Consider the following 18,349-nt stretch of genomic DNA (forward strand, 5'->3'; position numbering starts at 1 on the left):
GAGATAGCTAAGACAAAACTCGCTGTACAAAGACAATTATACTCTTTAATTAAATTCTTTAAGAAAACAAGTAACACTTATACATTTGTCTCTTAAAATTAATAATTTTATCATGCAAAATCACAAAAAAAAATTGCCAAATAATGATTAACGATAATGAGGCGTACTTCCCGTCCTGCCCCGAACTTCATCTTGCCCCAGTCTCCCCTACATTTTCTTCTTTACACGTTCCCGCCAGCAACGTCTTACAACGTCGTGTTTTTTAAATTATGAAATGCTGCAATAATATGACGACCTCTAGATTATCATATTTATTTTGTCCGAAAGTCTTTGGACGTCTATTTTATGGGAAAATTTCTATGGCGCATTATTAGCGCCGCAATACATTCGATTTTCATAGCCTACACCGCCGCGTTCCCTAAAAAAAATCATCATACGTACATACGTATTACGGCAGGACCTTTTTAGACGTTGCTAAACTTTGTATGGGAAAATGGTGCGCCACCGTAGCAATATTCAGAAATGAGGTTGCTCACGTGAATGTGTTAAATAGTGCTAACAAATATATTTGGTAGTTGTTCTATGAATATTCACTGGTGCTAATTGTGAGCAGGTGGGGATAAATACCACTAGCCTGATTCCGGTTCCGGATTCCGAAGCCGGACTATCTACCAGAGGTAATACAAGAATTAATTGAAACGTATCATTTAATATTCTGTGAATATCTACCACTTTTCTATCTGTTTTGACTGTAAACTAATTATACATTTCCGTTTGAAGAACGAAATAGCCGCTCTTCTATTCCAATTGAGAATTTGACCTTAAATATCATGTTAAGTATCGCTCGTGTTACATTATTTATTGGTCACACCTAATGTGAACGGACTTCATCTATATAAAACGTATATATACTATATAGGTATAAAAAAAATAACAAGGCCATTGAAATCCTTGATGCGTCTCATAAATTTTTATGAACCAAAAAAATTAGTTCAAAAATAGATAACGACAAGGAAACATAACACAAAACGTAACGTTACGAATTACAAACTAATTTTGTTATATTATTATTTGAAAACATCAACGATTTCCGCCTTCGATGAATACAAATTGCGATCAACAATGCAAGCTCGGGCACAGTCGATGTCTTGTGACTTAACGAATTCGTGTCTAATTTCAATTCGATCGTAAATTATGATCTAATTATTTAAAACCGATGCTCTTTTTAATACGCTTTTATTAGCTTCAGACGTATGTAATTATGTTATTATGTAACGTAATCTTTGAACATGATTTTGATCCCCTTCAAAACGTTGGATTAACTCGAAATTTGGCATACTTATTAAGGACCGATGACAATTCAATATTTAAAAAATATATTGAAAAAATTGATATTCAACTAAAAAATAAAAAATAAATAATAGTTTATAAAACACGCCTTTTTTTACAATAAAATCATTTTTTCTTATACTATTTTTAATTCTAATTTATTAAAATTTATTTTCTATTTTTTAGTTGGATTTTCTATAAAAGCGTTTTTTTTTTGTTTTTTTAAGCTGTTATTTATTTATATCGCATTTGTGTGATACATTACATTGGACGTCGAATTTTAAATTCATTGGAATAACAAAGTATCTTGCTATTCAAGCCGCATAGCTGATGGCTTCGTTACTTAAACAGGTCGGCACCATCTTGAAGTCGTCGTGGCCTAAAGGATAAGACGTCCATCCGGTGCATTCGTGTGTAGCGATGCAATGGTGTTCGAATCCCGCAGGCGGGTACCATTTTTTTCTAATGAAATACGTACTTAACAAAATATGTTCACGATTGACTTCCACGGTGAAGGAATAACATCGTGTAATAAAAATCAAACCCGGAAAATTATAATTTGCGTAATTACTGGTGGTAGGACGTCTTGTGAGTCCGCACGGGTGGGTACCACCGCTCCACCTATTTCTGCTGTGAGGCAGAAATGCGTTTCGGTTTGAAGGATGGGGTGGCTGTTGTAACTATACTGAGACCTTTGAACTCATATGTCAAGGTGGCGGCATTTACATTGTAGACGTCTATGGGCTTCGGTAACCACTTAGCAACAGGTGGGCTGTGAGATCGTCCACCCATCTAAGCAATAAAAATAAAGGAAAAAATCTATTTGGGTTCACCACATGTGCCGGCCTTACCATAATTATGTAATTGAATTTTTATTTTTGCGTTTTTTACGACTTAATTTTCTAATACCGTAGAAGGCATTAGTGGATGCAGGTGCAACGATTAATTATTCAGAAAATAATCAAGTAAGTTTAAAAGTGTATTTGGTGCAGTTGTTCTTATATCGGGTATTTCGATCGCTACTATACTGCGGTGAATCGGGTTCCGGGTCGATTCTTAGTCGGGGTCAACTTTTTTGTTGAGGTTAGAAAGTCTTAATTTGGGAATGGTGAATTTTGCCTCAACTGGGTCGGGTGTCCTCGGAGTAGTGCGGCCACTCTGGTTGTAGTGTTGGCTACGGGAAACCCCTACTCTGACCAGGTTCTGACTCCTTTCGGAGATCGGATGTCGGTTAGAGGGTGCAAGGGGGTATGCTGAATTTGATATATTTCTAAAACCAACCTATGTTGTTCTACATTGAATACGGACAATGGGACATCATCGGAATGAGGAAGTAAGATGGGACCTTGACCTGACATTCGTGCTCGTGTCTGGAGCATCGTGTCTGAACTGATAACGTTAATAGTTCCGTGATGGTTTGTTGATGTTATGGACGACAAAAACAGTAGGGATGTTTCATTTATGTAACCTTTAATACGTTCAGCTAATACCTTAAAATACGTTTCTCGCACGAGGGTCATCGCATTTAACTTTTGTTATTTATGATACCTTCCAGCTGTTTTTTAATTAATGTACGTCATCAATCGCAGGGACACAGTCATGGACTGCCTGCTTCTTGTAAACAACACACCCGGTGAGCTATCGGAAGATTAAAAAGCTTTAAACTAGCGACAGGTTCCAAGTTATTTAGGCTCTGGTGAGCAATGTAGTCAAACGTTATGGCAGAAGACTCAATCCTGCTGTTCTATACTCATAGATAATCTCGTTATCTCACACCACAAATTGTGTGAATGATAACGCGAAGGTATCTTGATGCGGAAGATGTTTGCTTTGTAATAGACTGGTGACGGAGCGTCTTGTGAGACCGCACGGGCCGGTATCACCACCCTGCCTATTTCCGCGGTGAAGCAGTTGTGTATTTCGCCTTAAAGGGCGGGGCAGCCGTTGTACTGTAAAACTGAGAATTAGAACTTATGTCTCAAGGTGTGTGGTGGGATTTACGTTGTCGAAGTCTATGAATTCCGGTAGCCACTTAACATCGACTGAGCCGTGACCTTGTCTACCTATTTTAAGCAATAAAAAGGTTACACTAATGTTAGATTAACACTACAATGTTAAACCTATAGAAAAAAAGCGGTAAACCACAGAAACACAGTTTAATGTGAACCAGACCGCGAAATCATATTTTTTAATCGTGACTCCCCAAATAACGTGTTTTTACGAGTCGTGAGTAAAAAAAACATGTGTATTTTATTTAGATTTTTATTTAATATGTGCATAATGACTACCTGTTTAACTGACTGATAGTGATGCAAGATGCGTCGCGTCTCGAATTGCTTTATCGATTTAAAATATTATTCGATAAAAAATACCTATTACTACATCTAGAGGGGTGGATTAACTCGCTAAGATTTCACCTTGTATTACTGGACTCGTTCTTCAGAATCTGACATATGTTCGCTTAGTGGCAGAAATAGGCAAGGTGTTAGTATCTGCGTGTCATAAGTAATTACAGAGAATTCGCTAACACTAGCCTTAGTAAGGGTAGTGCTTCGCAAAATCTACCACCGGATCGGAACCGCGACCCACTGAAAAGATTCGGCAAGAAAACCAGTGGGCTGTGTCTATGGGTTAATTCGCTCGCCGCACTCTTCGTCGTAATCGACGAGTTCTACTAAGACCGGTGCTTGAGGGATCTAAAAGCACCCAGACTGAATCCGAGGGATCCGCGTTGCTCCGTCGCGGTCGCATAAGTAATTAGCGGCGGCCATGATAAGAGGATTTTCGCGTCGCGCCGTATTGTCGAAGTAGGGTTCTGACGCTTTTCATTCATCGTGAAAGAATTTACGTATTTACACGATTTTTTTTTACTTTATAAGAGACATAGACCCCGGCATAGTCACGCTATTAAATATATTTACATTCATTTAAGATACAGATGCTTGAATTGTTTGAATAAATTAACACACTTTGTTTGACATACGTTGGTAGACAAGAAACTAGTTCAAACACAACTGTCATCCATATCAATAAAATTAGCACGCTGCAATGAATAAACAATGAACTCTCGTGAACCTAGATTACGAAATTAAAAACATTGTGTTATGTATCCAGTTTTGAGCTTGCTAAGTTTAATTGCTTATTAATGACGAAAGCCAAATCTGAGCAACGATTTTTAATTTTTCGCGCCCTTTGTTTATTTCATTGAAATATAAAGGATTCAACAATCCAAACGTGATTATTGTATGAAAATAATCAATGTGACTATACTTAGCTCTTGCAATTTATAAGCATTGTATTTTTTTAAATTTATGAACATCACTACATTCGACCTTAAATTTTAATGTATCTAACATGTACATAATAATGCTATGATTCATGGAAGTCAACGTAGGTGCTTATAAAATGTATTGTGCAATCAACTTTATTGTTATGGTTTCGGGGGTAAGGTCGGAGGACCTTATCTATTTAGATCTCGAGTTTCTAGTTAGTATGGCAAATGTGAATGATTTCTGAAATTTCAACTAGACAAAATCAGTGCACATTTTCTAATCTGTCCACAGGTTGTATGCAAAACCATTGAAGTTTTTTAATTGATTTATTGCATAGTTAAGTGGTTAAATGGTTACCGGAGTCCATAGACATCGATAACGTAAATGCCCCAACCTTGACATATGAGACGTCTACAATGTAAATGCCGCCACCCACCTTGAGATACGAGTTCTAAGGTCCCAGTATAGTTACAACGGCTGCTCCACCCTTCAAACCGAAACGCATTACTGCTTCACGGCAGAAATAGGCAGGATGGTGGTACCTACCCGTGCGGACTCACATGAGGCCCTACCACCAGTAATTACGCAAATTATAATCTATAATTTTTATTAATGCATTTGGAAGTCAATCGTGAACATATGTTAAGTACGTAGTTATTTCATTACAAAAATTGGTACCCGCCGGCGGAATTTGAACACCGATGCTCAGCATGAATGCACTGGACGTCTTATCCTTTAGGCCACGACGACTTGTAAAAGTAAAGTCAGAAGCGTATCAAACCATAATTAAATGACAACGTAATACTAACACAGAAAGCTGAGGTTTATACCGTCAATAATGGCAGCACGACTGCGCAACCATTGCTTGTCAAAATGACGCGCTGTTACATCAAATGTCAGATATAATTGCAACTTGTCATTGTAAATCGTTTGGACTGAGTTTGAGTTAATGTAAATATAATTTGATGTGTAGGCTAATTTTAATGCAATTATAGATATTCCTAATTTTGTAATGCTGAGATAATTTTAGATAAAAAAATAAGTTACAAGTTTTTCGTGATAACGGGGTTACTCTTACTTTGCCTGTTTTCTTAAAATTACACCCATAATATATAAAATCCTTATGTACCATGACATGGGGTAAATTGGGATTCTGGGGTAAATTGGGACAAACCTGCGGAAGATTCTCAAAGTACTTGTAGCACGGAATCTACCTAATTTTCTTTAAGGTAATATTTATCAATGTATAGAAGAAAAAACAAGTTAACTATGGAAGTACTAAATATGAGTTAAGTTGGTCCCAAAAATTCGTCAAATTAAATTTAAAATAGTGGTTGAAAAGTGCGTTTTAAAACAGCTTAATGAACTTTTAAAAAAAGTAATATTATCGTTGTTTTTTCAATAAGATCACAGTTTATATAAGTTTCTAATACACCTGGAAATACCACAACAAACGGTAAGTTGCAATATTCTTATTTTAAATACAATATTTCGACAAAATAAAAAATGTATATTTTTTCCTTTCTTTTTGGGGAAAATTGGGACGTATGTAGGGAAATTTGGAACGAGACTGGAAAAATTAGGGACGAGAAAACACAAAATTGGAACGCCAAAAGACAAAATAGGGATGGCTTGTTAGGGTTGTCACTGATATCTTATAATAGATTTTTTAGCCTATACTATCACTTAATTGCGTGATGTAAAGAAGGTTAATGTGTTTATCAGTTAGTTTATGTAAGTATTATAGGTAAAAGAAAAGTATATATATAATTACTTTTTTTCGCGACATTTACCTTGTAATATCTGCCCGGTCGTATGTTCTTTATAGCAATAAAAAAAATTAAAAGTTAAAAGAACTCAAAGGAATCAAAACTTTTGTTATTTCAGAATCTATTCACGCGTCGAATCATGATTTTGTTAACATTCACAACGAACACACACAAATAAAAACAGGCCTCAGATTTTAAATGTAACATTAATTAAAAATCCGAGATATCCAATTATGAGTGAGTGAATTAATTGAATTTAGTTATTTAGCTTAGAAAGAATTTCTTTTATTTTTGTTATTATTGGCAGTAATTAGATAAAGCTGTTTTTTTATCTTATTCACTTATTATTATTTATCTTACTATTGCTCAAAGATCATTTTGAAAATGTTGATTAAATAAAATTGTATTAATGCATTTCCAGTCCTTTTGTTTTCTATTTTTTATTCTATTTTATGATTTTGTTTCAGAGTTGTGATTTTTAAGGAAATTAAATAATAATTTTCTAAAATATAACATGCACATACTTTTTTTGATCATTGTATTGTTGATTATCATTCACGTCACATCGCTTCGGAATAGAAACCAGCTTAATTTACACTATGTTGTGTATTGTGCTTAAATTATGGATTGTATTCATCATTTCGGTCCATATAAATAATTATATGGCACCTACCTATATATCGCAGTACTGCGAGTTGACAATCCCAATTTAACCCTTAACCGTGTCAATTTACCCCGGACGCTGGGTAAATTGGGACGGCCATTATTTTACCGATTATTTCTTTAAAATGAATAATTAAAATAATGTAACGGTTTTTATCACCTAGGTACGTTCAAGACTCAACTTATTTCTTTGGTTGAGCAGTGACTATTTAATTGGAACTATTTTAAAATTCAATCTGAAGGTCGATTTTGTCCCTATTTACCCCATTGTACGGTAACTAAAAAAATGATTTTGAGTGAGCTGAGCGGGCGACGCGCTCTCTGCATGGTAATCGAGTATTTTGTGTATTTTTCTCTTGCCTAACGTTGCTAGCCTATGGGGCTAATTCAACTACACACGGACGGATAGGTGCGCTCACGGGGCTTTATTTGGGAGAAGTTTCTAACACCAGTTCTCGGAACAGCAGTGCTGTGCGGAATCTGCCACCGGATCGGAATTGCGACCAGCTGAGTAATTTGAGTACGGTGACCGATTCTTCGAGAGCCTTAAAGAACCTGTGTGTGAATTGAGAGGATCCGATTAAATGTTCTTAGGACATTATAGTTTATAATTATTTATATTAGTTATACGTATCAATTCTAACTGAATCTCGTCGTGAAGACCTACATTCCTCAAACACCACGGTGCTCCGATGGCTATCTCGCAAAAACGGGATTGGATGACCTGGAGAGAGTTAATGTATGTATGGGCCGCGTGAGCGAACACTATATCCGTATAAATTACATCGCTTGCAGAACATGGGATAGAGGCGATTGATACGCAGCGAAATCGCAAATTGAATTAATGAGTAGATGCCTTTGTACTATTATGACCTTTCGTTATGACCGTATACTTTGCGTACCATCAGAGTGTCGAAGCGTGAAACGCCAAATTCTGTAATATGTATTAGGATGTACCAGGAGGCTGGTCAATCGTTTAGTTACCGGCGGCCTGTCGATGCTACACACTCGGCTCTCAAGAGTTAAATGAATCATTTGCCTGTCGTGTTGAGCGACGATCGACTTTCCCAGTGCACTCTTGTAGAAACTGTAGATCTCACGACCCGGTGAGAGCATGGAGCCGGAGACTGGGATAAGATCGCATCCGAATCCAATGGATTCTGATTGTGTTTAGGCAATGAACTGGACTTTTTAGATACTGTAGATATGTAAGCGTAACATATGACCAGAAAATGCGTATTCACACTTCTCGTTCTGATCGTGAATTTCAGAAAAGCTGGTTTTCTATCTATATCTCTTCAACGAATGCGCTATACATGTAAGCCACTTAAGTTGAATACCTTTTCCAATGCAGCTGATGGAGCGAATCGATTAAAAGTTAAATCGATTTGAGTAAAATTTATGTCAATTTGAACATCATCATACTTGTTGAATGTTGTCAACGCTGACAACTACCGCCGGTTCGAGCCAGATATGAGATAAATCGGTAAAATAAACTCGGCGATCTTGAGAATTTCATTATAAATTATTAAAACATTACATACAATATGCCAATAGTAATAATAAGAGGACATGTCCAAGCCTCATTTCCATATTGTGCTATCTGTTTGGTAATAATTAATTGGAAGCATTACAGCGTTTCTTAATAGATTTTTTAATCCTACATGTATTTTAGTTTTAATCTTTTCGGTATACCACGTTTTAAAGATAAAGTATAGTTTTAACATTTTTAGGACAAACTTTGCGGTAGGCAGCGGCTTGGCTCTGCCCCTGGCATTGCTGAAGTGCATGGGCGACGGTAACCACTCACCATCACGTGGGCCGTATGCTCGTCTGCCTACAAGGACAATAAAAAGAAGAAAAAAAACAGTCCCCTAAAAGATTTACTTTTTTCATTCTAGCCACATTAAAAATAAGCGGCCTTGCGTTCAGTATGGTCCAGCGCCTTTGACAAGTCCATCCATCTTGTGTAACGAAAACATTCACGATAATTGCTATTAATTATATTATGAACGTCAGTAGCACATCACTTTTGTTACAACAGTGTTAATTTTATGTTAATTAGTACGTACTTGCTAGAATCGTTTCCTATCAAAACAGGCTATTCAAAATGTGACGAGACTTCTGCAAGAGTCGTTTTAAGAACTTGTAATTTATTTAAAGTTTGTAATGATCGATATTCGACCTTAGCTTTAAGAGTCATTTTATAGAGAACATTTTTTTGTTCCGTTATTGAAAAAAAAACGACTTCATCAAAAATTGTTTTATAAGTACTTTAGTCTTAGATACTAGATTAAATCGGTTGACAAAGAAGAAGATGATACTTGAGCGTTTTCTGTTTTAGAATAGAAGAAACTACTATCGAAACACCTGTTAGAGTTGGATTCCTAGAATAACGGAGGAGAAGCTATTACTGGTGGTAGGACCACTTGTGAGTCCGCGCGGATAGGTACCACCGCCCTGCCTATTTCTGGCGTGAAGCAGTAATGCGTTTCGGTTTGAAGGGTGGGGCAGCCGTTGTAAGTATACTGAGACTTTAGAACTTGTATCTCAAGGTGGGTGGCGCGTCTACGCTGTAGATGTCTATGGGCTCCAGTAACCACTTAACACCAGGTGGGCTGTGAGCTCGTCCACCCATCTAAGCAATAAATAAAAAAAGTGTGTGTGTCCGCTCCGACGCACGACTGGAGTTTACTGGATATAAAAAAATTAAACGAAACAATACGAGAAATAGTTCTATATTACGACAACACGATACACTACAGATTATTAACAAATTAACGAGACACAAAACAAACGACTAACAAATATATGAAAATACAATAATGAGAGAAACGCGCGATCAGTACGAGGCTTTGTGGCGGACTGCCGGCGCAGCAGCCCGGCGTCACCTGCAATAACGCGGCCGCGCGTTGGCTCCTGATTGGCGCGCGCACGCATCACGCAATCAGGAGCCAATCAGGCGCATAACGCATTTCGTGTGACATGCTAGTACGATTTTGATTGGCGCGCGCACGCATCACGCAATCAGGAGCCAATCAGGCGCATAACGCATTTCGTGTGACATGCTAGTACGATTTTGATTGGCGCGCGCACGCATCACGCAATCAGGAGCCAATCAGGCGCATAACGCATTTCGTGTGACATGCTAGTACGATTTTGGTCCCCATAATTTTCATACCCCGGGCCTATATATGTAAATCGATTCTAAAGGAGTAAACTCCAAAAAAAGCAGAAGATCCACTAAGTCCTGATCCGCAAATCCATTGAGATCATAATTATTCCGCGGCGTTAATTTTTATGGTGATGGTTTTTTTACCCAAGATTATTAAACACAATAACACTTTATTGTAAATTACCCGACCCGCCTGCTTCGCTGGGCATTTAAAATTAACATTATTATTTATTGTCATTATTATTAGGGAGTCCAACACTCATATAAATATTGGCCTATCCATTAAGTACATGTATTTTCTACATGGATACCAAGTTTCAAGTCAATCGGATGCATGGTTCAGTAGTTATAACGGAACATCCGTAAAAACCACTGTAGATTTATATATTAGTATATATTGTGTTTGTCGCATTAAGCATTACAAAATTTAAATGTCAAAGAATCTTTTACACGATCCGTTTGTAAAATTTCCTCATGTATTCCAGGTTTACCACATGTGTGACGGTCTGGGTCGGCGCTTCAGCTACTCCTGTCCAAAGACCACCCTATTTCAGCAGAGAATGCTGGTTTGCGACCACTGGTACATGGTCAACTGCTCCATGGCTGAAAGGGACTATGACGCTAATCTGTTGATTGGTAAGTAAAATCAGATCTTCATTCTTGCTGTGGACACTCAAGTGTGTCTGTTATGTAAACTGTATACCTAGATGCAACGGATAGTCTGTGGCGGGTGCTATCATCGAACACAAGACATTTGTGACAGGTGCTTTAATTTCGCTAACGACATTTTCCAGTGAAGCTTGCATATATATAAGTCGCGAACAACATTTTGCCGTGGCCTAAAGAATAAGACGTCCGGTGTATTTGTATGTAGCGAGGAACCGGTGTTCGAATCCCGCCGGCAGGTTCCAATTTTTTAAATGAAATACTTACTTAACAAATGCTCACGGTTGACTCCCACGGTGAAGGAATAACATCGTGTAATAAAAATCGAAGCCGCAAAATTATAATTTGCGTAATTACTGCTGGTAGGACAACTTGTGAGTCAGCAAGGGTAGTTACCACCACCCTGCCTATTTCTGCCGTAAAGCAGTAATGTGTTTCGGTTTAAAGGGCGAGGCAACCGTTGTACTGTTAAAAGTGAGATCTTAGAACTCATGTCTCAAAGTGGGAGGCGGCATTTACGTTGTAGATGTCTAAGTTATTAAACTTGCACATATAAAAATCCCGAACAACATTTGTGCCGTCGGTTTGTCGAGAAACTTCCCTTGCGCGGTGAAAGATCTTGGCTTTGTTGTAACCATCAAAAGTCAAAATGGGGCTTGTGGCGCCATTACGGTTTTCCGCATTGTCCCGTGTCTTACTCGTAGGGCAATTCTAGCACCGGGACTTAAAAAGCCCATTGGCCTAACAGACTTTAGATCAAACACGAATCGACGAGCTGTTTAAGTGAAATAAATAGCTTCCGCTTAAAACACAACGAAACTGCGACTGTAAAATAACGATTACAACGCTTTTTTGTACGTTCTCAACAATTTGTTACATCAATAATTATCTAGAAACGCACAGCCTCCTCGAACCAGGAAACGTTGTACAAATAAAACAAATTAAACGCATGCACAATGCGTTGTTAATTACCGGTAGTATATTAGGAAGTGAAGATGTGTCTGACCCTGTTACGATGAACCACAATATTATGAAGCGTTGTGAATTAGCAACAAAAAAGAATTTAAAAAATGGTGCGCGTGCAGCTTAGTTTACGTGAAAGAAGTGAAACTTCACTTCTTTCACGTAAGTGAAGTTTCAGTTCTTTCACGGTGTGTAGTATTTTGGTTTTCTTCATTTTTCACCCTTACATAAAATTTCTAATGGAAGATGGAATGCTGTGTATAAGAAAAACGACTTAGCTCGCTTTGTCCTTTCGGTCACCATCCTCGTCGAACCCGCCGCTAATTACTTATCCGACTGCGAAGGAGCAACGCGAATCCCCGGATTCACTTTCGGTGCTTTTCGATCCCTCAAGCACCGATTTGCACCGAGCAACTCGTCGATTACGACGAAGAATGCGGCGACTGAATTAACCCATAGACACAGCCCACTGAGTTTCTTGCCGGATCTTCTCACTGGGTCACGTTTTCGATCCGGTGGTAGATTCTGTGAAGCACTGCTATTGCTAGGACCAGTGTTGGCAACACTCCCGGTTTGAGCCCCATGAGCTCACCTACACGTCAAGGAGAAACTGAAATAGCCTCTCAAGGCTATCAGCATAGGTAGGGAAAAAGAAAAGCTTTGTCCTTTCCCTCTCTCCATGATCGAGTGGTTCGCTCTGTCTATTTTCTCACTCTCGTTATTCCTAAATTGTATCTTTCCTCTCGACCCGCAACGAATCTGTCGCGAATAAAATATCCTCTCAATGCGCCTAAAGAAGTTTCACTTCCAAAAGTCGTTATAAATTATCTTTGAAACATTCAGTCAGTATTTAGCAATTTTTAATTACTAATATTTTAAATCAAGGGTTATTTCGTCTTCTTCTCCAACATCATTATCTCAACACCTCTCTGCCTGTTTTCGATGGCTAAGAACGTATGGGTTCTGATTTGAAGGAGGGTACAGTCGGTACACAATACAATAAATGGCCCATGAAAACACGATCTTCATTCTTGGTCAAACTTTTTGTTGCCCCGGTATTATCCGAAATGAAAAACAACGATGCTGTCGACATAATATGTTACGAATTAGTTAAGGAAGCAGTGAAGCTGGAAACCTGTAAGATGCACGAAAAAATAATCGTTAAATGGAACTAATCAAGCTTATAAATGCATTGAAACATTAGAACGGTCTTAATTTTTTTGTTTTGGGCGAAAATTACATTTTGTGGGAATCATTTTGAAGTAATAAACATTTTTAGCATCATTGTGATTTGAAACTGGATGAAACAGGAAAGACACATGAAAAGCGACAATAAAAATAATAACAAATGTATCTATAGGATTTAGCTTGCGAGAGAATGACTTATAGTTCTGCACATAGCTTTCATCTTTGAAGGCACATTAAAGAGGTTTAATCAACTTTTACAATTAGTTATTGTATTAAATCTAATGAAAACAGTAACAATGTGTCCAGTCTACAAGCAAGTCTGCTACTGTTCGTTATATGGTGAGGCTGTGCAATTTCCCTTTGCTAGTTGGAAACGTACCTACCTTAGTTACCGAAAGAAATAGAGTGGTGATATTTTAGATCGCATTCATACAGCCCAAACGGTAATTTAGGAACCTTAGTTGGTCAATTAGTACAAGCCCATAAATGAAATGTTTGTCGTTTATATTTTGAGATTGATTGATATAACCAAATATTTTGTTGTTGTTGTTTCTATCAACCAATTAAATAAAAAATTCGCTCATAAATTTTAAGGTGCTATAAATTTTTTTCTAGGCCAACGCGACAAACCATTTGTCTCAGACGAGGAGATGAGCCAACGTACTCCCAGACCCGACATACTCTCCGTACCACTCACCAGTAAATATTACGATGGATTAAAAGAAGCAGAATCAAAGGTATCAGTATGAAAGTAACTATAATATAATTTATACTTAATATTATTATAATAATACCTAATCAATTTATTAAAATTTATCGAAAGCTTGAAAAGCTGTATGAGTACCTAGACGAAAATATTTGCACTAAAAACACACACACACATATCGCAATCTATACTATTTAAAGTTATATTATAAAGCTGAAGAGTTTGTTTGTTTGGTTAAACGTGCTAATCTCAGGAACTACGGATCCGATTTGAAAAAATATTTCAGTGTTAGATAGCCCATTTAATGAGTAAGGCTATAGGCTATATAACATCACGCTAAGACTAATTCAGGGGGAGTACTAATTAACAATGTTTCAAAATCTGTATTTTTTCACTTTTGAGAGCTTCCGCTGCGTGCGCTGCGGAAACGGTTAGCTTCGCTAAATTAATATTTAACAGAATTGATCCCCTTTAAAAGTTCTAACAAAAAAGTATTAGCATATTAATAATATTAATAAAGTCTATATTGGTTGGTTCACTATAACGTTTTTTAGGCTACCCCAATTTGTTCTAAAATAAAGCATTATTTGTGAAGTTGTTTTTGTAAAGATGATATTTATTCATATCCAAATAAATACGTTATTCGTTACAAGTATTTAATTTAAAAGAAATTTGCCCTTGATATCATTTCATTTCAATAAGTGTCCTAAAACATATCGCAGTTTTAAAATAACATCGCAGCAAAATAATGATCAAGCGCGTAATAATAATGTAGGTACCTACAAGGCGCCAGCCGGCCGGTGCGCGGCGGCACAGAATAAGAAGAATAACAAGAAACACTCAAATCAAGATAGGCTTTGAAAATTGTAGATTTTTCTCGATTTCTCCAGGATCCCACGGATCCAACGAACAAAACCACTGAAAAAACAATTATCAGAATTGGTTTAAGCTTTCTCGAGTAATCGGTGAACATAAATGACTAAAAAAAATTGTGGTCAAATTGATAATCCCTTCTTTTGAAGTCGTTTAAAAAGCGTGATTTTGGTACCTTAAATGGGTCCTTAACATTCTATTATTAAAAAAAAAAAATTTCACCTTCTAAGTATTATAAATTCGCGAAAAAGTCGCGGGCAAAACCCTAGTATTAATATATTTTACAATGAATAACTATTCTGGTATTGCAGTTCCTATTGCACCCTGACAACGACATTGTTGGCGTTGCGGACACCATATCGGGCGACGAAGACAACATCCTCGACAGCGCGAAGCAGAACTACAGACCACCTACGTCCTGGTCGACCCGAAAACGAAGACCCAATGTCCAGATCAACAACATTGACAGTCTCGCTGGTGCCGCTTCGCAAGAACCGGGTCCAACTATTCGACCACAACCAGAAAGTAGAGACACTTCGCTAAAAAATAAAGGAAATCAACCAGAACGCGAATTAATGCCTCCACTGCTGCCTTCTACTACTGAAGCCGAAGACGATGCGACTACAACTCAGAGCTCCGTTTACCAATTCATAAAGCGCTTCGATCCTAATTCGCCTGATTCTATCAAAACAGCAATCACACAGTCTGAGATCATTGATCTGAACAAACACTTACCCGAAGGCCAAGTGAGTTCGGAAGGCCAGGTCAGTTCCGAAGACGAACGTACGCCAAAAAAGAACAAAAGCTTCGGTAACAAGCTGAACGATTTCAAAACAGATAATGACAAAAAGTTTAGGGAAGGAACTAGGTTTGACAGTGTTAATACGAAACCTAATCCAACAGAGAATAACACCGAAGGAGATTCTGGAGTCAAGAGCAAGGTTCCTAAGCCGGAACAGGTGTTGCTTCCACCGAAAAAGGATTACTCTCAATCTCCACTGGACTCGACTACAATGGGACCGCCGATTTACTATGAATGGAAATGGGCAGTTCCCGCATTCGGTTTACTCCCTCCAAAGGAAGGTAATATCACGAATTCGACAGCGCTACCTACTAAATCTCCCAAAACCGGTAAAAGTCCTTTCAGTACTGCAAGGAGGACTACCATCAAAGCTGAGGATGCCACCCCTAAGCCTAGAAATGTGGAGTACAACATCAGTTCGTATTATGTTCCTGATTATGTATTCCCGTTGGATGGTCCTCACCCAGGGTATGAGTCTGATGATGCGCAGACCTCGTTCCAGGTGCAGGTGTCCAGACCAGGAAGGTCAAGCTACGGTGAGAACCCAAAATGTCCACAATGCCATCCTGCCTATCTTAAGCCAGGGTCGTGTGAGCCATGTATTGTCAAGCGGTAACCATAACAATATTTTATTAGTCTAAAATAAATTTAAGTATGTTTTAAGGAATTTTATATAATGAATATAATAACAAAATTAAATATGTATTCAACATTTCTGTCATCAATGGATTTTTTTGTTACAAATTTAAAAATAATGGAATGACATAAATTATAAAGCCTTGTTCGGACTAGGTGAGTATTATAATCGAGTACCGAGTAATTTCGAGGCTAAACTACTCGCTACTGCACAGAAATCGTTCGCATTACGGTCCAGTAGAGTACACAAGTGAGTGGTGTTTTGCAAGATGAACAGGCCGCAACGCAATAGAGTGGATAAACTGATTAAGCTAATAGGAATGGCTATTTTAGAAGAGGTGGATGAGGAAATTTCTGTGATTAAGAAAAATAAGTTATGGGTACGAAAATGGATCGATAGAAGAGATAAACTAGGAGCTACTAAATGTCTTCTGAAGGAATTAGCATTGGAAGAGATCCTAAAGAATACTTCGATAGTTTGAGAATGTCCGAAAGTTGTGTGAATTTTCTGTTAACGAAAAAATACACACTCAAATTCAGCGCAAATATACCCATTTGAGAAGTGCCATTAATGAACTCGACTAATCAACAGGTTCGGACTTGTTTAGTCAGTGAGCCAGTGAGCAAGGACGCGTGGTGGGAGGCGCTACTCGCCCGAAAAAATAGAACAAAATGGATTGACTTGACTAAATTATTTACTAGTCCACTCGACTAAATTTTTGGTGTTCAGACACATTTATCTACTAAATTACTCGGTACTCGACTAAAATACTCGCCTAGTCCGAACAAGGCATTTTTTGTTTAATTTGTCGTTTTGGACAAACCTAAAGCCAGATCTTGTTTGTTATACAATCTTCTCTTCGTTGTTCAAATCTACATACATTGCTTGCAATGTTTTAAAACTGAGACCTTAAACAACAGCGAAATAAAACTGTTCATAAAATGATATAATTTTATAAAACTGAAAAAAAAAACTCTAAAAGGCATTTCCAGGTTTTTTTTTCGCTTTTCCACTTTTGAATTTTCCACACTTATAAACTTTTCTAAAACATCTTAAAAACAATCACTGTAAGAATTAAATAAAAATGCGAATTGCAAAGAGCGAGTTAATTTTTTTTTTTAAATAATTTTCAGAGCAAAAGATTTGCAGACATACAGTTATTATTATAAAATGTAATGCTTAGGCACTATAAAAACCAATACCTTTAATAATTTTATAGCGTTGCCATCGTGATACGGAACACCGCCGTTTTTTATAGTAAACGAATAATATAGCCATAGATATTTCATTTAATATAAAATATGAAGTACTTAGAGTATTAACAGGCGATTGTAACTAGGGTTAATGTCATAGTTTGTGCATTAGTAAGTAATTATTTCTAAAGCATTATAATAGCAGATATAATAAATATAAAAAAAAACTTAGTCACAACAGTCGACTTTGGGTATTTTAGAACCCATACATTGAAATTGATACAATATGATTCTATAAAAGTTAAATGTAATTAATATATTCCCCAAAATTGACCCAAAATATCAGACACGTTACGATGCAGAGTGAATAATACGAATACCGGACAAATATCACATATATCTCTCTAGCTTTCATTGGAAGTAAAAGAAAATTCTACACGTGGATACATGTTAAGCAAACATTGGGTTTCATGTCTCAAAAATCAATGTATCAGATATTCTGAGGTGTTCCTTTGTTCAATGCAGTCTAACTTTTAATTTTGCGTGATAATTTACTAAATAGATTTATTTAGAAGCTAATTTGTCGATAATAATAATTTAATATTTTATATGTTATTACTATAATTATATTTTTATACGAATAAAATGTTAACTTTAGAAGTTTTTTTTTCTTATTAATTATATTTTACTCCAAGTTTAGATTTCCGCGGTTCCACGGTTGCTCACGGGTCGTCACCTCATCACTGAAGTAGGAAACTTAAGGAAATGAAACGTCAACAAAAATTCGTGCCACTGTGACGTCATCTGGCCACAAAACATGGCGGTTTTAGTGCTGCCCAGAAGATTTTAATGTTAGTAGGTTTTATCGATAAACGTTCTTGGCTCATTTTATTTTAAATATTTTTGAGTATGAGTGTATTTGTAGAATTTATACTTTAATAGGAAGTAAGTATATTGTTATGTGCAAAGATGATGTGATTTAGATATTATGTGAAATCTAAGACGAGTTCGTGCTTCAAATTTGCCAAGTAAACGATATGAAGATTTTTAAAATTTGCTACACTGATTTTATAAAGTTGTCGTTTGCCGCAACTTTGGAAATGTCACCTACTG

The 18,349-nt window shown here is 37.0% G+C and overlaps 1 protein-coding gene and 1 long non-coding RNA gene across 2 annotated transcripts in view; one reads left to right on the forward strand and one right to left on the reverse strand.

Moving 5' to 3' along the window:
• LOC101740411 (uncharacterized) overlaps window positions 1–17,893 on the forward strand; it is a 58,476-nt gene extending 40,583 nt beyond the window's left edge. Inside the window, exons 3-5 of the mRNA XM_004927092.5 lie at window positions 10,694–10,844; window positions 13,641–13,762; window positions 14,916–17,893. Coding sequence (XP_004927149.1) covers window positions 10,694–10,844; window positions 13,641–13,762; window positions 14,916–16,022 — 1,380 coding nt within the window. The 3' untranslated portion in view covers window positions 16,023–17,893. The remainder of the gene's footprint in view (window positions 1–10,693; window positions 10,845–13,640; window positions 13,763–14,915) is intronic.
• Window positions 12,681–13,188, reverse strand: LOC134201056 (uncharacterized). The gene is made up of 2 exons (XR_009976216.1): window positions 13,078–13,188; window positions 12,681–12,972 (listed from the first exon to the last, which is right to left on the reverse strand). It is a non-coding gene; the product is annotated as an uncharacterized LOC134201056 (long non-coding RNA).
• Window positions 17,894–18,349: the final 456 nt, after the last annotated feature.

Source organism: Bombyx mori, chromosome 23 (assembly GCF_030269925.1).
Source record: "Bombyx mori chromosome 23, ASM3026992v2".
Lineage (NCBI taxonomy): Eukaryota > Metazoa > Arthropoda > Insecta > Lepidoptera > Bombycidae > Bombyx > Bombyx mori.